The sequence below is a fragment of the Lutjanus erythropterus genome, chromosome 8 (genome assembly GCF_056507025.1).
Source record: "Lutjanus erythropterus isolate fLutEry1 chromosome 8, fLutEry1.hap2, whole genome shotgun sequence".
In the NCBI taxonomy this organism is placed as follows: Eukaryota; Metazoa; Chordata; class Actinopteri; order Lutjaniformes; family Lutjanidae; genus Lutjanus; species Lutjanus erythropterus.
The window spans coordinates 38,789,001-38,811,540 of NC_139324.1; the positions used below are offsets into that span (position 1 = coordinate 38,789,001).

A 22,540-nucleotide genomic window follows, 5' to 3' on the forward strand; every position below is an offset into this window, starting at 1 on the left:
AGAAGCTGATGTTTATGAAATACATCGGTGGTCAGCTGCAGACCTGCAGGACAGAGAGCAGGACAGACTCGTGCTACAGCTGGGGGCACCGATCACTTCAGGCCCGAGTGTTTCAGGGCGGAAGGACACACACATTAACACACACATAATATGAAGTGATAAAAACAAGAATAAAAACATGAAGTCAATATTTTGCTTAAAAATGTCTCTTTTAAATATATTATTACAGTGGATTATTGATAAGGGGCCTTCAGTTAGTGTTTGGTGTCGACTGATATTTGAGTTGGAATATTTTACATCCCAAAGTAGATCAGTTCTACAAAGTCTGGCAGACCCGTCTGAATTATATTGAACCTTATTTCTCTCCTGAACTTGACTCTTATATTCTGTGATTATCCTGCAACATGGACTATTTCCTGTAACCTCCTATGTTTGTTGATATTAGCTGTTTGTTTGTTTGTTTGTTTGTTTGTTTTGGGGGGTTGTTTGTATTAATATTCTTTATGTTTGTTTGCTTTTGTTATTGTTTTTATGTAAAATAAGAAAACCCAAAAAAGTAGTTTTCTGTCTGAAAAGTAAATTTTTTTATGCAGTTTTTTAAAATAATAACTTTATTTATACAGTACCTTTAAAAACGGAGCTTACAGAATGCCTTAAAAGACCTTAAAATACAACTTACGACGCACGTAGCGCTACGAAGGCTCTGGGAAACGGGGGCCTGATCTGTGACCAGGAAGAAACTTAGAAACTTTTGACTCCAGAGTTGGTCACATGTTTATTCTCTCTCTCTCTCTTGGTGGAGAGTTTAATGAGATCCGTGGAGGATGAAGCAATCTGATTAAAAAAAACATCGAACAAACTCGAACTGTGCAGTCTGATCTTTAGAGATGATCACAGCTGCACCTCAGACTCAGATGTGTGAAAAACAGTGATTATGAATCTGTTTAAAGTGAGACTTCTTTGCTCAGTTCTAATTTTGGTATAATTTTCTGTAATATTATCTACCTGTTTAATTGATTAATCTTTATTTCCAACAGTTTTAATGGATGAAGAATTAAATGTAACACATATAACTCTTAAGGGGTATGTAGAACTGGAAAAATACAGGTATCTTTATTTTGTGATCATGTTCACAGCATATATTCTAATAATCTGCTGTAATTCTACTATTGTGTATTTCATCCGGATTCACCAAAACCTCCACGAGCCTATGTACATTTTTATTGCAGCTTTACTTATTAACTCTGTTCTTTACAGCACGGTCATCTACCCAAAGCTTTTGATCGACTTTTTATCAGAGAAACAGATCATCTCTTATTCTGCCTGTCTCGTTCAGTTTTTTTCATTTTACACTTTAGGTGGTTCGGAGTTCTTGCTGTTGTCAGTCATGGCCTATGACAGGTATGTGTCTATATGTAAACCTCTGCAGTATCCAACTATCATGAGAAAAACCACAGTTAATGTTTTCCTGGTTCTGGCCTGGCTGCTGCCCGCCTGTCAGGTCGCAGGAGCAGCTGCATGGAGCGCAAAGATACAACTCTGTAACTTTACCCTGAAAGGAATCTTTTGCAATAATTCACTTTACAAACTTCACTGTGTGAGTTCAAGAGCATTATCTCTGTACGGTTTGTTTATTTTGCTCAACATTGCATTTTTTCCTATACTGTACATAGTTTTCACGTACATAAAGATACTTATAATCTCCTACAGAAGCTGTAGAGAAGTCAGAACAAAAGCTGCACAGACCTGTTTACCACACCTGCTGGTTTTAATCAGCTTCTCACTGCTGTGTTCCTATGATATTATTATACTCAGACTGGAATCAGATCTTCCAAAAACTGCACGTTTAATAATGACTTTACAGCTGTTTCTGTATCATCCTCTCTTTAATCCAATCATATACGGACTAAAAATGAAAGAAATCTCTAAACACCTCAATAAGTTGTTCTGTTAACTAAACTGTTGTCTAGAATAGAGAAATGTACAGTCATTTCCTCTGAATGATGTAGATGTGATCTGTGTGGACTTTGAAAAGTATTTTGACTGATTTGTTTTGAGAACTAACACACAGTAAAGATTCATCTATTTCAACAGTCAGTTTTATTCTATGAGGTAATAAGTTTCATTTATATTCTGTGCACGCTGCCTGCAGGCACCTTCATCTCTCCTCACTAGATCCTTGTTTGTGTTGTATCAGATGTGCGTCACTTTGGATAAAAGTGTCTGCTGAAACTGTAAGACTAAGATTCTGAGTAATTATATTAATTTGAGAGTACACATTATCTCTGGTTGTACTCATGAAGTTCATAATGACCAGAGTGAAAAGCAGTTGAGTTATGTTTCACTTTTTTTCTCATGTAATTTGTTAAAAGGAAAAATATGCAACATATTTACTGTCATTTATCACAAAATAATCATAATATTTCGATTCACCCTGATTTCCACCGTCTTTTAGGATTGATCTGGATATTCAAAATGAAAATTCACTCCTCCCCTTCATGTCAACTGAACGTCAGGTTTAGTTTTTTAGTCCACAGAACACTGCTGGAGTTTCACAGGAAAACAGTGCAGCAAACAGTTGAAGTGAATGGTGACCGGTTTTCAAATGTAACATAAAATGCCTCCATACTGCTCGTCTGGTGTAATCCAAGTCTCTTAAAGACCCAACATGCTTTTTGCACACTGTCACACCGCGCGCACACACAGTTCAGACAGTGTGCACGTGAACGTGGCTCCAAACTAAAGATCTGCAGTGAAGATTCAGGATAAAAACATTTTGTTAGTTAAGTTGGCATGTTGGGGAATTTAGGAGACTTGGATTACAGCAGATGAGCAGAACACTCAGTTGGGCGTGATTCTCCTCAAATGCATTAAAACTAAAATAGGAGCCTGCTTGAATATGTAAGGAGCAGAAAGTGCAGATATTTGTTAAAATATAAGGAATAAAAACTAAATACTCAAGTGAAGTATAGATAAAACTTTGTCCTTGTTTAATTTAGATTAATTTAAAATACACCTGCAAACAATATTAACTAATGAATATATAATTACAGACCATCAACACAACATACAAACTATGATTTGTCCTCTTTTTCACTTCCTGTGTCTGATGTTGGTTCCCACACTCAGTGACACAGAAACCTGTTCACAGAGAAAAGAGCTGAATGTGATTAGTTCCAGTTTAACTGAATCTTACAGCAGCCTCTGATGGCTGAGCGACTGATGAAAGGCCGCTCTGTGCAGGTCTTCATCTTCATCTTCATCCCTCTTTTGATCCGCTCTTCTTCTTCTTTGACTCTGCTCAGGAGGTTTGTTGGTGAACATCCTGTTCAAAGTCAAATTCAAAGTTGAATTGTTCAGTTTGTGAAATGAAGCAGCTGAACTCCAGTGATTTTCTTCACTTTACTCTTTACAGTGTTGAAACAGAAACAGCTGAGAAACTGTCAAAAGTCACAAAGTCAAGGTTCTACCAACTAATAAAGTTCTGTTGAGATAATTTACTTTTCATCTTTAGACAAACTTGAATCATTGAGTTTAATAAACCCCCGCCAATAACATATTGAACAAAAGTGAATAAAGATTCATCTTTTAATGTTTTGTGATTGTAAACTCAACCAGGGGTTTCTACCAAAGACTGTTTGTCTCACAAAGAACCCTTGACAAACCTTTTTTTCAAATAAAGGTTGTTCATAAGCTAATGGTTCTGGGTAGAACCTGAGGTCTTGAGGAAGAATCCTGTGTTCCACAGTATTTGAGTAAATGTTCTTGTATCTGTCAGTAGTTTGTTGGTCTGTCCAGCTGAGTGTGTTGATGTGTGAGCAGAAGATTCTGTTACATGTTTTGCTGTATTTGTGTTCAGTGACTCGGTTCTGTCGTTATAATCAGCGGGTTCTCCTCAGCTTCGTCTCTGTTGTGGTTCCTCACGGCTTCAGACCCACATGAGAAAATCGTATTAAACAGTTCTGGTAACCACCAGAGGCCACGTCCCATTCTGAATCCCGACCCCAAGAATTAAAAGACTTTGATGTGAAGTTTTGGTGGTTTCTTCTCTTTCATGTGTTTCCTCGCTGACGTCACAATTCAAGTTTTAATTATTGGCAAGAGAAAATAAAATGGGATTGTTGTGTAAACTTGGGACATTATTTCATATGGTAAAGGAATAATCTGACATTTTGGGAAAGAACACACTTACTCACTTACTGACAGTCAGATGAGAACCAGTGGTTCTCCGATACGAGTCCAGAGACCTTCATGGGTCAGTGGCACTCTGCCAGGAGGTCCATGAAAAGTCTCTCTCTCTAGGAAGATACATCTGCGGTGTACTCTGTTTTTCTGTTCTACATACACACAAGGTTAATCCTTCATCTCTAACATGCAAGCATCCTGAAATGTGGCCCGGAGGCTGGATGCAGCCCACTGAAAGGTTTTTCATTGGTCAGTGGCATTTTGCTCCCCATTAAATGGTTGTCAGACCTTTATTTTGAAAGGGCTCAGTGCTGTGTTCACTGGTAATAATAATGAAATGAAAGTGTAACTTTATTCACTCTATCGTTGCAGCCTGCATGGTTCACTGTAAAACATCAAGTTTTGGACATTACCAACAAAATATTAGCCCACAGTTCATCACATGGCAGGTTAGAAAGAGCGACCAACAGTAGAAGTGTCCTACATAGAACACTTCTGACCAATCTATTATTTTTAGGGCCTTGTATCATTTTTGTCTCATCGTATCTTAAATGCAGGACTGGATTAGATAACATCACACTGAGGCATCTGAAAGGTGATGAGTGGAAACACACTTATTGACAGAAAACAAACTTTATTACAAAATGGACGACATCATTTGGAGATACTGTGTTTTTCCATCCTGTAGTGGTTTTTCTGTATTTGTGTTTCATGCTGGATGGAAAATGTTTCAGTCACTGGATCCGTCTGTGTTCATCTTCATCAGTTACAAATAATAGACACAGTGGAAGATTTTTCCATTTATGCATGTTTGCAACAACATTACACATAATTATGTGCATGTTTGTGTGGGTGAGATTCTTTGGCAGAGATTTTGTAATTTAAGAAAGAAAAAAGGAAAATTGCACCAATTTTTCACTGTTTAGAATCAGAACAGGTCAAATATGTTGCTGTAAATTTGAAAAACCTTCCACACACAGGAGAGAGCTCAGTCTCCTTTTTCTTCATCCAAGTCGGTTATAGTGATGATAATCACAGTAGCTATTAAAGAATAAAAACACAATAAAATGGAGACCAGCTCCAAAATTCAACAGCACCTAAATTAAACATTTTCATACCACAACACTGAGTGTAAAACTCTGCCAGCAGAGTGACGTCCATCACATCACCAACTGCTCACTTTCTGTTCGGGACTAAAGTGAGTTAATCGTTTAAGGCACAAAGCCAGTCTTTGGTTATTTCTGTCCTGAAGACAAAACGTATAGCTGTGTAATAATCTGACTGTCTGTCTGTTGGCTGCGTTCACACTACACATTACAGACGTTAGTGTCCGTCCAACATAAAATCACAGCAAATGGTTTCAGTTTCATGGAGACAACTTTGGTGGAACCCAGAGTTTTGTTTTTTACCTTAGTAGCAGGTAGTCTGACTCACTAGATGCACGCAGTTGGTATAAGTTCTGCCATTGGTCGGCTGCTTCAAGCAAGTTTTCAAAGTCCCTAGGAAACAATGAAAAACTTCGGAGCTGCAACCTACACGCTGAAAGCTGCTCATTAGTGCCTGGGACGCTAACGGGATGAACGGAAACAAGCTAACAGCTGTTACTAGTGATGTATTTTTTGCAGCTCCTTCATTCACTCTGTCTGAATCACTGTGTCTGTTTTAGCCACTGTGATGGGCGGGACAGTCACCTGCCTACAGGTGGTGCTATGTCCTTTGTGACATCATACGGGGAGGCAAACCTGACTCATGTTTGGGAAGAAACAAAAAAGAGAGAAGACGTCAGTTTCTCATATTTTAAAGGTCTTCAATGAGACCAGGGACGTGTATTTTTATCAAAAAAACATGAAAAAGTGCAGAATCATTTATGTGACCTCTGACTTGACCTTAAAACTACAACACCTTCCCTAATTGTCTGTCCCTGTCCTGCAGACATTTGACTCATAACCACAAATGTCCACTTGCTGGTGGTGCCCATCACAACCTCCATCCACTTTGTCTTCTCCTGTTTGGCTAGCAAGTATTTTGCTAACATTAGCTAACTAAAGGAGCAATATGTAGCATCTGGGTGTTCAAAAATGAATATAGTAAACCAAATAGTAAGTTGGAACCACTGAATAAGATGGATCTCTATTTAAAATACGATCAATGGTCAAAGTGAGCCATTTTTCCCCTGCCGCCTCCCCTCCAGACTCAGACAGGCTGCACGAACGCTGCAGGAGCACAAGACGAGCTCAACATTGTAAAACTGACAATACGATGATCAGCTGTTAATAACTCTGTCAGTTGTCTGTTGACGTAAAGTTCAGGAAACAGGAAAGGAGAAAGTTGACCGAGGTCTTGCAACAAGGGGTGGGACTTAGGAAGGATGGATTGTTACTGTATTGATTGACAGGTAGAATTATCTGCTGCTACAGTTCAGCTTTTATGGACATTTTTAGTCACGTATCAGTGTCTTTACTATCAGGTCTGTTACAGTTCCAGTTGGTGTAAAAACAAAGATCACAGACAGTGTGAACACAGCCAACAACAGGAGGACAAAAGGCTCACTGGTCCACAGAACCAGCGTGAAGCAGGGAATCATGGGATACCTCTGAACCACCTCTCGTTGAGTCTGGCTGAGGACTGCTGAGGGAGGAAGAGGAGGAGAGCGAGGAAGCAGCAGTGGTTAAGGAGGGAATCTGCTCATTGTCTGGTGTCTCAGAGTCCTTTTCTGTCTCTCTGTCCTCCTCTCTGTCAGCCTCTCGCCTTGGCTCCTCCTCTTCTCCTTCCTCATCCTCCTCCTCCTGCTGCAGAGCGTTGAAGCGCTCCACCACGCAGTGAGCTGTCAGTCTGGCCTCGGGGTCGTGATCCCAGCACTCTGTGACGGTGGAGCAGAAGACACTCATCCCCTGGAGGACAGAAGACTGGGGTTACACAGCAGGACATTGGAAGACACATTAAAGACAGGACCTTATATTACAGATGGACATGGATGGACCAAAGTCTGTTTCACACCCATGAAGCTCACAGTTTCAATATATTGTAAAAATCTGAAACTAAAAATACTTACATAGGTATAAAAATGTATTATTATAATCATCTTTGTTTTAAAAGGACCCCGTCTCACTTTGTGGTTTAAAAAAGGCAAAACTGTTAAACTTTTTTTTTTTTAGACAAAATCATTCAATAATATTGTTATCTGATGTGTCTCAGCCATAACATGTCGACTCTGTAGTCCTAAATCAAAGCTAAATAAGAATTATGGTTTAAAAATGTGTGCTTTGATTAATATTAAGAGAAATCTGAGACACTTTAAAAAATAAAATGGCTGCTCACTCCAGCGACGCTGTGAAATGAAAAAAATAGAACACTCTGTCGATTCTGTAAGACGTCGACTGTCAGATTTTCCATCTGCTGGAGATGAGGCCTACACAATAAAAAAATGTAAGCATTAGGAGGTTGGAACATTACAAGAGTTAACAAATCAAAACCCCTCAAAATACAGTTTTGTCCCAATTCTAAAGAGGGGGAGTATCAACATCAGTGAGGTCTGGTGTTGCTTTTGCCTCAGTTTTGAAAGGCTGCTATAACTTCTACAAACCACCAGATGTCGCTGTGTTTGCTGAGTTTGAAGCCCCAAAGCTTCAGATCTTTTTCAGTACAGAGACAGGCTTCGTCCAGCTGTCACCACCTGTCATGCGCTCTGTGGGTCTGCGTGTCTGAATCTGACCTGGTGCTGCGTCCACGCTGACGGGATGTCCGGCCGTCCTCGGTCCCTCAGCACCAGGTCTCTCATGCTGTCCACACAGGGCTGCTCACACACCTTGGAGCCGAACGCCGGCTCGTAGCTCTTCACCTCTGCACCAACACATATATATCCAAACATTACATTCACATGCTGTGCATTCAGTATGTCCTGTAGAGACTGATGTGTTACACAGTTAAAGTAACATTATGTAACTATTCTACCTTAAAATAACATCATGATGATGCTAGAAATTTGAGATAAGAACTATACTCCGCCATAATTCAAACCATATTTGTGTGCGCAGTTAACAGGTATGAGCACTGCATTGCAGTTCTCGTTCTCGTGTACCTTGGATATTAATTTCATTTCTGATGTTATGATAGCCATTTAATCTGAAATATTGTTATTATGTCAGTTATTATGCACATGGAATAAATGCACTTTTGTCTTCTTGCATCTCAGATGGATTGGTTTATTAATTGCGGCTGCATGATGCCATCCAGTGATGAAGTCTTTCATCATTGCACATGAACGATGTTTCTGTCATTGTCTTGTGGTCAGATGCATTAGCTTTATAGCTATTTTGCTGAATATTCTTTGTCCAACTTCAATGACAAAACAAGAACAAAACAAACACTCATAAAAATCAGCACAGTGGGTCTTCAGCTAGCTATAAAAAGAAACTAGCTCAGTTTTCAGTCATTTAAATGCACATTCTGTGGTTTTACTGGACCTACTTTAACTGCTGTTAGTTCCCTGCAAACAACCATGGACTTTTTTCTTGCTCCTACCTCCAATAGCGTTGCAGCGTGATGCCATCTCCCAGAGGACCAGAGCCATGGAGTAAACATCCATCTGTTTAAAAGCCTCCAGGTCCTCCAGGTTCACCCTGGACTCAAGAACCTCAGGAGCCATGTAGCGAGCCGTCCCCACCTGGACAGGATGATCCAGGGGGAGCCCAAACAAAAGAAGCCAAAATATTAGATGCATGTTCTGCTTTGTGATATTTCTAAACACATCTCGACCTGTACAGTTTACCTGTCCGCTGTTGGCATAGTCGTCAACAGTCAGGGAGAGGTCCAGTCTTAATGCCAGACCAAAATCACACAGGGCACACTCCTTCCTGCTCTTTACCACAATGTTACTGCTCTTCAGGTCCCGATGGGCAACTGGCACCTACAGCAACACAAGCAACCGCAACAGCACCGTCAAAAAACAGAACATGTAGCTCAGAAAGCATTCACCACACTGAGTCACCAAGTCAAACCAAGCAGCACACGTGTATGAAAAAGGAGCAAAACGGTTGAGAAAACAAGTTATCTCAGAGTTACCTCCAGTGAAATGGGGTGAAAATTGGTGTGTCTACCCATAACTACTGCACAGTCATTTGACCCAGGAGTGAATGCACATTGTACCCTTTTCCACTGATGACAAAAGCCAGATGTTAGTGGATGTTGGTCAGGTGTAAAAAGAGGTCTACACTGATGCCAGTTTAGTGAAATTAGCGTTAAGGGAGCAAATGGAAGGTGAGACGTGATGAAAAGATGAAATATGATCAATATGACTGACTTACCTTTGGTTCCCCGCTGAGTGTTGTGTCACTATGGAGATGAGCTAACCCCCTAGCAATGCTGGCTGCCATGGCAACAAGTTCGTCCCAGCTGAGTATGTTTGCAGTGAGGAAGTCCTGCACGTTGCCGAGGCTGTGATAGGCCAGAACCAGCCAGTACTTCCTGAGGGAGTGGCCAGGCGGGCCCCTCTCTTCAGCTGCAAGGAATCGGACCACGTTGTCATGCTCCATCTTGGGGTCAGAGAAGATGGAGCACTCGTTTCTCCATGAGGCGTACTCTAGAGCAGGAAAAACCTTCACTGCCACAGTTTCATAACTGTTGATTCCACCCTTCTCTCCCTGCAGCAGGCACGCCCTCCACACTTCTGCAAAGCGTCCCTTCCCCACCAGGACCTCCAGCTTGATGGGCAGCGGTTCAGCCAGTTGTCCCTGCCAATCAGTCATATTACTGATGATGTCATTGTTGGGATGTTTGGTGTTAGATTCCTCCCTCTCAACCCTGGGACCCACCAAACCTCCTCCTCCACCCTCCCCCCGAGCCCCCAGGCCCCCACAAGGCAGGTCGAAGGCCTGGTAGAGCTCTGGGGTCCGTTTGGTTGGCCAGTCAGGGCGTGCAGGAGGGCTCGGTTTGTCAGGCCGGCGGGTGCGGTAAAAGTAGAAGGCGGCGGTGGCAACTATGGCGACCAGGACAAGAGGGACCAAACTGACCACCACCACTGGGATCACATCTTTACTCTGGAGCTTGGAGAACCCTGCAGGAACAGAGACAAAACTGAAACCTGTTCATCCATCCATCCATTTATTCATTCATTTATCCCTAATCTATCATCCATTCATCCATCCGTCCATCCATCCGTCTGTCCATCCGTCCGTCTCCTCACCGTTGGCTCCCTTATCAAAGATGAGTTTGTCGTTGCACTCGTGTTCTCCGTGGCAGCCACAGACCATCATGGTTCCGTCCTCTGTGGGCTGTGGGACCATGTGACACTCCCTGGAGGTGAAGTTCAGCAGCAGGCCGGGGTCGACACCCTCTAGTGGCAGAGTGGGGTTATGACACATCGTGTGCACCGTCATTGTGTCGTTGGTCTTCCTCCTGAAAGAGAAGAGGAACAACATGAGATTGTGGCTGAGTCACTGTATTTAGTTTTTTTTTTATTTCTCAGAACTTACTGTGTAATATTCTTTTATATAATTAAAGGTTTTATGGTAAGTTTTAATTTGGTATAAGCTAGCAAGACTGCTATATTAGCCTAACCTGGGAACCAGACGAATCTGTGAGCTCATGTTTTATTTGTTCTGGCAGATTCGTCTGGTTGCCCTCCTGCTGAGACATGGATTCCTCTTGGTGAAACCACAAAAACTTCAAGACTCACAATTACACAACAGAAAGTACACACTGTAGTGTGTATAGTACAGCGATCTGATGTCTTTGAAAGTCATGTAGTGTGACCACTGAGACTCACGGACGCTGTGAGTCTCACAGACGGCTCTGAGATGATCCGTGTCAACTTTGACCTGAATAAAGCAGCGGGTTCCTCTCTCCTCTCTGTCAGCTCGCCCTTATCACTGCTTTCCTGCAGCTATCTGGGAGGGTCGGGCAGGCTGACGCCAACAGGAAATGAGAGGGGAGCAGCGAGGGGGATCCCAGTGAAGCACTGTTATCCAAAACGCACGAATCAGCAGAAACTTTCCAATCGTGAAGAAAGTGATGCCAGAGGAGTTTATGACGGATCTGAAGCTCATCGTGTTCAAAAACAACCGTTTGAAATCAAACATGAAAAAGACTGAATTGCAGTCATATGTTTTTTTTTTCTACAACAGTAGCACGTTGAGAGAAATCACTTCAGGATGTTTCATAATGCTGATCAACAACATATTGAAGCAGCTTAGCTGTACTGTGGTGGACTCTGCTGGCTCATGGGATCCTTCATGGCTGGAGGAAAACAATGAGTGTGTGTGTGTGTGTGTGTGTGTGTGTGAGTGTGTGAGAGCACAAACATATTTTAGCATTTTTATGGGACACTAAAGGCTTCAGGACATTTTATTTCTTCTCTTTTATCTAACAGAACTTAACAAGAACAATACCAGGACACACGGAGTCACCAGGACAGAGACAGACACACAAAACTGAGCACCAATCAAAGTACAAATACTGCAGTCGCACTTCATCGCCTTCATTTAATGGTGAGAAAAATGTTTGAGATTAACACTGAATTCATAGTGAAGCCTGAGGTGGTGGGACTTTTCTTTACACTTTATTAGACGGTATGAGATGAAACAAGCTGTGATCTGTATCAAATTAGACAAAAACACACAAAAGAAACATTTTTTAGACATTGAAAAAAAGTTACCCTAATGAGAGCTAACAAGCAGTCATTTTCAAATTAAACAAAAACTAGAAATAATATATTCAGTATTAGTCTGTAAAAGTAAAAAATTACCCCAATAAGAGCTAACGAGCTATAATTTGTCTTAGACTAAAACTAGAAATATTATACTTTTTTATTTGACAGTTTAAAAAAGTTATCCTAATAAGAGCTGATAAGCTATATATTTTTTTTTTAATTAAACAGTAAACAAATGTCTAATAAGATCTAACAAACTGTATCACATCAGACAAAAACTACAAATATATATTTTTAATTAGACAATAAACAATCATAACTTCACCCTGCAGACTGACCCCATCGGGCTCTGGAAACCACTGCATATTTATTAATTATTAATTATTGTTAACACCTTATTAAATCTTATTAGAGGGTAATTAGTGACACATTACAACAGAACGGTTCTGTAAACTGAAGTGTGTGAGACTCTTAATAGACTTTAATTAGGGGATAATTGGTGTCTAATGAAATATCTTATTTCTAGTTTTGATCCAATTTGAAAATGATGTCCTTGTTGTTAACAGAATGATAATGATTGGTCGAATGTGAAAGCATCAAATCTAACATTAAGTCCAATAAGTCCGTCTCACCATATGGCGATGCAGATCTCGTCGGTGACGGTGCAGAACGAGGACAGGGTGCAGTTACTGAAGCAGACGCTGTCTCTGCACACGGGACTGGACACCTCACACCACTTACACAGGTTGAAGCTCAGGTGGCTGAAGGACTGGACGGAAACCGGACGTCCTGCAGGGACAAACACACAAACCCAGGGGGTTCTACTGAGAACCCTTTTATATTCCAAGTGTTCTATCAAGAACCATTTCATATTCCAAAGGTTTTCATCTGGAACTCATCCTGGAGTTATTCAAAGAGTGTTATCTAGAACCAGCTCAGGGGTTCTATATTCCAAGGGTTTTATCTGGAACCTGGGATTTTCATCTAGAACCCACCCTGGGGGTTCTACTGAGAACTCTCTTACATTCCAAGGGTTTTATCTGGAACTCATTCAGAGGGTTCTACTGAGACCCTTTTTATATTATGGTACAAAGAACCCTTGACAAAAGAGTTCCTCAAGGATGTCATCAATCACTGATAAACTCCTTCTTCCAATGAAGGTTCTTTGGATGATTGGGGTTCTTGATGGAACCCTTAATCTGACAAACCTTTAAAAAAAAAAAAGTGTTCTTCAGTTCTGGGTAGAACCTCAGGCTTTCAGGGAGAACCCTTACGCAAACACAAACACTGTGTGTGTGTGTGTGTGTGTGTGTGTGTGTGTGTGTGTGTGTGTGTGTGTGTGTGTGTGTGTGTGTGTGTGTGTGTGTGTGTGCGTATGATGCTCTGCCACATCACAACAACACAGTGATCAGACCCAGATGACACAGAAATGACAATGAAACCAAAACAACACACACACACGCGCACACACACACACACACACACACACCCAGAGTGTTGCATGTATATCTGCACTCAACTACACACACAAACTCAACCACATTATAATTATATATACTTTATACACACACAAGGGATTGTACACATAAACACACAACACTTCATTAACTCTGTCACACACACACGCACACACACACACACACACACACACACACAGAGCAGAAGTTATTCCAGATGTTTCTTCCAAACAGCTGAGGACAAAGAGAAACGTGAAAGAGCTGCAGAAGCAAAAAGTTCATTTTAATTAGAATCAGCAGTGTGTGTGTGTGTGTGTGTGTGTGTGTGTGTGTGTGTGTGTGTGTGTGTGTGTGTGTGTGTGTGTGTGTGTGTGTGTTAAAGAGTTAAAGACAATAGAATCTCTGCATGTGTGTATGAGTTGTGTGTGTTTTTGTTTGAGTCTGTGTTTAGATGTGTGTAGCGCTGTGTGTGTGTGTGTGTGTGTGTGTGTGTGTGTGTGTGTGTGTGTGTAGGTGTGCCTGTGTGTGTGTGTGTGTGTGTGTGTGTGTGTGTGTGTGTGTGTGTGTGTCCAGGACTAAATTGAAGCCAGAAGTGCGCCGTGTTCGGAGCCAAGTTAGCATCCAAAGCTCCACCCTCAAAGGCTCATGGGAAATCTCAGTGCCCCACTCTGCTCAGAAGAGGAGGAGGAGGAGGAGGAGGAGGGGGAGGCCTTCGCTATCAGAGCTGCACCATTATTTTAAACACATACACACAACAACATCAACACACACACACACACACACACACACACACACACACACACACAGGTCTTCATGTGTACATTATTCCCGCTCACTCAAACGAACAAGTCAACATTTTGGGGAAACATGTTGATTCGCTTCCTGTCTGACAGTCACATGATCAGATGGACTCGACTCTCTCAGCTACAGTCAGCAGCAGGTTAGCTTAGCTTAGCATAAAGACTGGAAACTACAGGATGAATCTGAATGAAGTGTTGCTCCAACACATTTTCCTCCGGCTGCTCTGCCCCAACTTTTGGTAATTTATGTTACAGAGTTTTCTGATTGTCAAACAGTTTTACTTGTTAGTTGCTTTAGCTGCTAGGCGGTTAGCTGGTTCAGAGACTCAAAGACTGGCTATGAAGGACTAGAGCACCCTGAGTGCTTCTGAGCAATGTCAACTCTGCCCCAACTTTTGGTAATTTATGCTACAGACTGTCTGACTGCCGAACAGTTTGCAGTTTAGCTGTCTAGTAAGATCAGAGATAAGAGACTGGCTGTGGAGGACTACAGCTCACTGAGTGCTTCTGAGCATCGTCCTAGCATGGAAAACAGTGACACTGGGCACTGAATTCATTGATTTACTGTTTATCAGAGCACAAATGAGACAAGAATTAGGTTGGAAAATGAGTTTCCGGGGACTGATTACTGCACACAAGCAACACAACTTCATAACTTTATTCACTGATTTAAGTGAAAATGGATCAGATTTTATCAAGAAATTATTTTCTGTTTTCTGACGTCCTCCGGCTGCTCTGCCTCAACTTTCTGACTTATGGAGTTTCCTGAAGGACAACGGTTTACTTTTCGTTAGTGATTAGTTACTTTAACTGTAATTGCTAGTTCACACAGGTAGCCTGAATGCATAATTATATGCTTTACTATTTTGTAGTTTAAACATTTGCAATATATCATTATAACGGCTCATTAAATGTTTTCTATGTAAAACTTTAATCTGAGAAGGAACTGAAGCTGTCAGATAAATGTAGTGGAGTAAAAACATTTCCATTTTTCTCCAATTCTCGGTGATGTAGCAGAGTAGAAGTACAAAGTCAAAGTGGAAATATTCAAGTAAAGGTAGCTGAGTTAACTTATTTACAGGAAGAGCAACACAGTCTATTAACTAGTGTTAGAAAAAGTACAGAAAATCTGTACTCAAGCAAAAGTACTGTTACATTGCTAAAATATTACTCAATTACAAGTAGAGGTACTGGTATTAGAAATATACCTAAGTAAGAGTACAAAGTATTTGTCTCAGAAACTACTCAGAGTATTAGTTACCTTTAAGTATTGATGTTTAATGTTATCATTAGAAGTTTCTGTTTCTCCAAATCTTCATTCTGAATTATTCCAAACTCTTCCTCTCTGTTCGGCTCAGTGGCCTCAATTAAAAAAAAAAAAAAGTTGATTAATCGATAAAGAATCTTCATAGAGAAATGGATTAATCATTAATAATTTATAAGATACAAAACATGTTTTTTTTAATCATTTTCAACATTTTCTTTTTTGTTTTGTTATTTTAAGTCAAAGTTTAAGTTTCCTGACTCATCAAACAGCTCTGCCAGACAGAATAATCAGACGAGGTGCAGTTACTGCCATTTCTAAAACTATTGATTAAATATCCATGAATACATTTGAACTGGTTCAATTCTTAACAGCAATTAACGAGCAGCATTTTGTTTTGTTTTTCATTTGTATGTCATTGTTTTCAGATCACCTGATTGGTTACAAAAATGCAGATGAAAGCTTTGGATATTAATTCAAGTTGCACTCAGTACTCAACTATGATGCGTGAGGAGGGAGAGTCATCAGGCCATCACCACGTCACCTCGCTGTCCTCATTAGCACAGATAAAATGCTCACACACACACATAAACACCCAAACACACACTTTCTTTCAGTGCCAGTCTCTCTTTTCTCCAGTGTCTTAAGACAGTGCCAAGAAGACACTGTGTGTGTGTGTGTGTGTGTGTGTGTGTGTGTGTGTGTCTATTCATAAGGCTTTTCAGATACACTCGCTCTTTGTTAGATGTGAGATAATAGCTGCTTTTTAATCCTGTTCCTCTCTGTTCATTCAGTTTAAAATCAAACTTCACGTTGTTGATAACAGTCGGACGTTTGAATAAATCATCAGCCATCAAATTAAAAACAGACAGAAGATGAGAAACACGAAATGAAAATGTTGTCAGAGTCCAGTCTGTCACGTTACAGCAGCTCTGTGACTCTGCATGGAGGCAAACTGCTGCTTTAAGTTAAATGCTAACTTACTAATTCATGATGTCATCATTTATTCTCTCAGTCTGTTTCTGTTTTTGTCCACGAAGACTTTGACAACAGCTTTGTCTCAACAGGTTGTGTCTCCTGTTTCAACATGAACTGTAAAAATGAAAAAGTTGACAACATGAAGTGAGCTTTTATAATCATCTATTGTATTGTATAATAGAAGTAAATAATCAAATATAATGTTGGTTTTAATGGTGATTTTAAACTAGGGATGCACATTGATAAAAGCTTTAAAATTAAATATTATATCAACCTGAAATGAACATTTCTGTCGATATGATGATGCTTTAATTATGTGCACATGACAGGAGTCTGCAGCGTGGAGTTAACTGAAGTGTCAGATATCTGCTGTTTGCAGTGATTGATCAGTATTAATCATGTGAGGAGGAACCAATCACATTCATTCAGCTCTACAGATTTAACTGTCCATCTTAAAAGCCATCACCCTGTTCATCATGACAAATAAATGAACTTTGCATTTTATGTCTTTATCTGCCAGTGGACCGTCACTATAGGAGCAGACAGAAGAATATGTTTAGGTCTTCAGCTCGCGATTAATCTACTGATTATTTTTTCAACTGATTAATTAGTTGTTTAGTCTATAAAATATCAGAAAATGTTTAAAATAATGTTGATCAGTGTTTCCCAAAGCTGGAGGTGAATGTCTTGTTTTGTCCACATCTCAGGATCATCAGTTTACTGTCAGAGACGAGTAAAGAACCCAGAAAATATTCACGTTTAAGAAGCTGAAATCAGAGATGCTGTAGAATCCGATGTTATCATATCATGTTCATCCTCAGAGACTGAAGCCTGTCAGCATCGATCACCTCGTCTCTGTTTCCCTTTTCCTCCACTTGGCGACAGAAGACTCACTCCAGTCTCACTCCAGTGTTTTCTGTTCGGTCTCTTTTAGGTTTTTGACTTCAGCGTCAGCAGCAGTCGATGCTGCTCTAACAGCAGTTTTTACTGGAACATTTCTACCATGATATTGTAATCCATCCACATCTGGCAGCCATATTGATGTTCCAAGGAGAAGAAGAAGTCCACGAACAGCTGATTTTGTTTCTAACTGTTGCATCAGAAGTCGACACACGTGATTTGTTGGGGACTGTATATTAAATATCGGGGCTTCTGAGTCTGTAGAAGTGCCTTAAACCTGTATTCTCATTAGTGACCAGCAGGGGGCGACTCCACTGGCTGCAAAAGCAAGTCCGATTTTATGGAGTCTTTGGGGGCAAATAAGGCGACTTCTCAGTTGATTTATGACCAAATAATGAGTTTCCTAATGAGTTTATGGTCTCAGTCACCTGTTCCACATCTTCTTCTACACTGTAAAAACAAAAAACTTGAGAAAACACTTTCAAGGCAGCGGACTGCAGTAGATTTTTGAGTTTTGAGCTGAATTCAAATTCTTAAGTTTTGAAAAAGTTTTACCAACTACTGATCTTTAGTTGAGATAATGTACTTTTCTTCTTCACTTCAAGCTTCAAGTTTTGACTTTTGAGTAAATTCATTGAAGTGAAAGTAAACAAACTATGGTCCTATTCAGAGTTAAATAAACATGAGGCAGGCTGTGGTTTAGCGCAGGGCTACTGTCTGATTTACAGGCTGATCTCAGTGAGTCTGTCCAGCTCAACACACAGGGCTCATGAAAAATCAGATCATGTTATCAAACTAGAGAATGTTGATCAAATATGGATCAATATTCTGTTACTATTTTGCCTATTTCTCTCTTAGACCGACATTATTTCCTGCTGATGATAAGCCAAGCACCGTCCAACTCGCAACACATCACCCACCGCCTCCAGTCGGAACTGAGCGTGCTCTGGTCGCAAAAAAACAAGATGGCCGCCTCCACTACGCCAAACCGTTTCAAAAAGGGAGTCCACAAACCAACACGGGACGTCACATCAGGTTCACACGTCACAGAACCAGAACCACATTGCAGTTTTTTTTGAAAAGGGAAAAAATGTTTGAGAAACCTGTTTTGTTATGAAAGAAAACGTTTGTCTGGTTCAGAACTCAGTAAATATCACAGTTTGAGTTGTTTTTTTCAGTGAACATGAAAATTCTAATGTAAAACTCATCATTTCCACTAATTGTATCACATAGCGTAATTTCAGTCAAAACTTTGCAAAATGACTTTTTTTTTTTTTTTTTTTTACCACATTGTGCCACTGTAATGGAGATACAGAAGAAGGATTCAGATCCTTAACTTAAGTACAAGTATCAACACATCCATGTAAAATTACTGCATTACAAGTCCTGCATTCACAATAGTAAGTTAGAAGTAAGTTAACAGCAAAATGTACTTAAACTAAGAAAAGTGAAAGTGCTGTTTGTGCAGTAAAATGTTCCCTGTTGGTGTTTTATTCTGTCCGTTGTTTCTGGATTCATATTCCTGCTGCATTAATGTGTATGTTGTATTTTACTGCTGTAATGATCTTTAAGGTTGAGCTCATTTTAACTACTTTATATTCTGCTGGTTAGTTTCATCTGCAGCAGTGCATCATGGTCTATAACACGGGTCTGCAAAATGCTTTGGCCCCTCTGCAGTGGCTCCCTGTGACTTTGGTTAAAAAAAAATGACGATGATATTGAAATGATATTCAAGTCTGTGTGTTTAATGTCGTCCTTTTTTGTCCAAAAATGTCTCTTTTGATCATAAAGGCTGCAGAGCCCTGGTCTATAAGATCATCATATGTTTTGTAGTGTGGCTGTTCTGTGAGAACCACTGAAAAGTCAGTGTGTTTTCATATTCCAGCTGATCCGAGAGAGTTTTTAAAGAGTTTATTTAGCTTACAGGTCTACTGTGGGCTTTAGCAGCATCTAATGATGAGCTTGCAAACTGCAAACATCTTGCCTCACCTTCCTCAAGCATGTAGGAGGTCATAAAACTTGCAAAAAAACACAAAAGTCCATGTTTAGAACCAGTGTGTGGTTTGTCTGCTCTGGGCTACTGTAGAAACATGGCAGTTCAACATGGCGGCCAGAGGAGCTGCTCCCTCTGTAGATATAAGAGTTCATTCCAAGCTAAAAAAAACACAACGATTCTTATTTTCAGGTGATTAAACACTGATGAAAACATACTGATGAATATTATATCACATTTCTGATATATTCTGACAATAAAGCTATATTTAGATTATTTTCACCACTTTACCTTGCTGACAGACAGACTGTTCTGATGTTTATAATTTCACAGAATACGGGAGCTGTTGGGACGTTCCTGCCTCGATTTACAACTCTCTTCAAGCGAAGCAGCCACGTCAAGCGCTAGTTATTAGAAGTTTAATGTAGGAAGTATTTTCTTTCTATGGTAGACGCTACCTACACTGTCAAAAAAAAAAAAAAGTTAATTCCAAGTCAACAGAGTTTTGAGCCCAACTCAAACTCTTAAGTTTTGAAATAAACTTTTTAAGTTTTGCTGACCTATAATCTTTAGTTGAGATATTTTACTTTTCTTCTTCAAATAAACTTGAATCTTTGAGTTTTAGAAAAAAAATAAAATATTGGTCGCAGTGAACAGCAAACAGGATTTTGACTTTTTTTTAGAGCCTGAAAAATTAAATAGTTTCAATATATATTTTTAAATACAATGTTTTGAGTCAGTAGTTGGTAAAACTTTTTCAAAACTTTTTCAAAAACTCAAAACTCAAAAAATCTATTGAAGTCTGTTGCCTGGAAAATTCGAGTTTTCTCAACTTTTGAATTTTTACACTGTACTTTCTTTTGTCCTAGAAAAAGCTTGAGTCTAGTCCTAGTCATCTAGTTTCATTATATTAGAGAGAAGGCAGACATCTCTACAGCTGATATCTAGGTAAGATGGGGGTAAAAAAAAGATTTTAGTGTGAACTGTCCCTTTAACATCTACAAACTACCCTAAAAGTAGGACTGTGTTCAACACATAATTATTGTATAAATCAATATTACAATGATATTTTTGTTAAATAATGCATTTTCAGCGCGTTATGCTTATTGAGACAAAAAGCAGAAGGAGTGAAATTAAACGTATTTTCAATATGTTACGACTGTCCCCTGATCATGTTGCAACTGTCCCCAGAGTTGAGGTCAGTTGTGACATTTGACTGCCTCTTTTCAAATAAAAAATTGTGAATGGTATGATATATGAAATCATCTTAAAGTAGAAAAATATGAGCATTCAGAAATGAGCACTGCAGCCCAAAGAACTATAAACAGTAAATTAAATATTTTGTCCACAGGCTGCAGGGACACAACCTAAAGACGAGGTCAACAGTATACTTTGACTGTGATATGTGAGGACGAATCCTCCACTGTCAGTTGATCAGCTGTTTTTAACTCTGTCAGCTGTCTGTTGATGTAAAGTTCAGTCTGTTATCCCGAAAACAAAAAGCCCACTGCTCTGAAAATACACGCTCTGGAGTTCACTGCCTGCCAAACTCCATTCACAATTTTCTCAATTTAACTGTTATAAACATCTACTCCTTCTAAAAAGATTATTAATGATTTCTTATGACTCATAAACAGACACAAACTAATTCTGCAAACATTCGGCATTGATTTTAACTCTAATTAATATGAAATGGGCCAACAAAAACAGACGTTCTGCACCGGAACATGCTGGCTGTAGGGTTGAGGAACCACTGTTTCAACATGCGTGCACATTTCCTTAATCTCTGGTGACATATCATTCTCATTTTATGATGCTTTAGAGTAAATATTTCACAGATTTCTCTTTTAATGTATTTTCAATGTGTTACGGCCACCACCCCCCCCGCTCCAGCTGTAACTGTCCCTCACGGTCGGGGTCAGTTGCACCTCTGACTTCTTCCATTAAAATAAAGATAGTGAATGATGTGTCATATGTAATCATCTTTAAATAGTGTGTAGTTAGCAGATTGATGTAGAGAGATTTGGCTGGTTTAATCCAAACAGTTTCTGAGTAACTGAAAAAGAAAAGTGTTTCAAATGTCCCCACTCTCCCCCTACTTTTACTTTGGATACTTAAAGAGCGTTTTGCTGTTTTGTACTTTTACTTAAGTGTGATATTTACTCGTGCTGGATTACTTTTACACTAATTTATCGTTACTTTTATTGAAATAAAGGATGTGAAAACTTTTCCTCCCCCTCCATCCATCGGCCCTCCGAACCTCCGAGGATCCGAGAGAAAAGATCCCGGAGAACAGGCAGCACTCACCGGCCGTCAGCAGGACGAGGATCCCGGTCCAAACCGCCCAGCACCGGGCCATCATCTGCGGTTACACACACACATACACACACACACACACGGCTCGGTCCGGTCCGTCCGTCTGTAGCTCAGTCCGTCCGTCGGTCGGTCCTCGGCCCCGGTATCAGCACAGAGACTCTCATGTATGCAGGGAGAGAAGTCCAGATGTTTTTCATCCAGATGTGGTTTAGCCCCGCCCACCGCTGCTGCCTCTGTGTCTCCAGTGAGGAGCTGCTACTCCACATGTGTCACACACACACACACACACACACACACACACACACACACACACACACACACACACACACAGCACAGTTATTATTGTGTTTGTCACTAGTTTTTATTTTATTTTATTTTTTAATTTTTGTTTTCAGTTCAGTTTAGTTTCAGTTAGTTTATAGAGTGTTTTTTATCAGTGAAAAATGTTTAGTGTTTATTAGTGTCAGTATTAGTTTTAAGTTTATTTTTTAATTATAATCTGGGGGTTATTTGTCAGAGGAAGTTCAGAACGGACGATACAAACACAACATTAAACAGATACACTAATACCAAATACACAAAGACATTTCTTGTTACTGAAGTTACTGTTGAAGTTACTTGTTTCAGTTTAGTTTTTCCCCTAAAATCTAGTTCTTAATTTTTACTTCAGTTAACCAAAATGTTTCGTCGTTTTGGTTTTTATTTTAGTTTTGGTTCAAAGACAAAAGTACCAACAGACAGTGGACAAATATTCTGTCCTGCATTCAAAAGCTTATTATTGTAAAAATAGAGAAATATCAAATCATTGTACATAAAGTACCAAAAGTAAAAGTAAAAGCGTAAATGTACTCAGTTACATTCCACCACTGCAGTAGGAGTATATTCAATTAAATTCTTCCATAGTTACAAACCGTTCACTTGACACCTGAATCATCAAAATATGTTCTTCTTCTTCTTCTTCTTCTTATTATTATTATTATTATTATTATTATTATTATTATT

The 22,540-nt window shown here is 39.7% G+C and overlaps 2 protein-coding genes across 2 annotated transcripts; one reads left to right on the forward strand and one right to left on the reverse strand.

The window, feature by feature from the left end:
- Window positions 1–1,042: 1,042 nt before the first annotated feature.
- LOC146323272 (olfactory receptor 11A1-like) lies at window positions 1,043–1,954 on the forward strand. The gene has a single exon (XM_084724166.1). It carries the CDS (start codon window positions 1,043–1,045, stop codon window positions 1,952–1,954), a length of 912 nt encoding a protein of 303 aa, XP_084580292.1.
- Window positions 1,955–6,619: 4,665 nt separating this feature from the next.
- tgfbr2l (transforming growth factor beta receptor-like) lies at window positions 6,620–21,736 on the reverse strand. Its single transcript, XM_084725485.1, has 8 exons — window positions 21,530–21,736; window positions 12,463–12,619; window positions 10,367–10,578; window positions 9,489–10,237; window positions 8,954–9,091; window positions 8,707–8,848; window positions 7,898–8,025; window positions 6,620–7,076 (listed from the first exon to the last, which is right to left on the reverse strand). Exons 1-8 carry the CDS (start codon window positions 21,582–21,584, stop codon window positions 6,732–6,734), a joined length of 1,926 nt encoding a protein of 641 aa, XP_084581611.1. The 5' UTR covers window positions 21,585–21,736; the 3' UTR covers window positions 6,620–6,731.
- Between the last annotated feature and the right edge of the window lie 804 nt (window positions 21,737–22,540).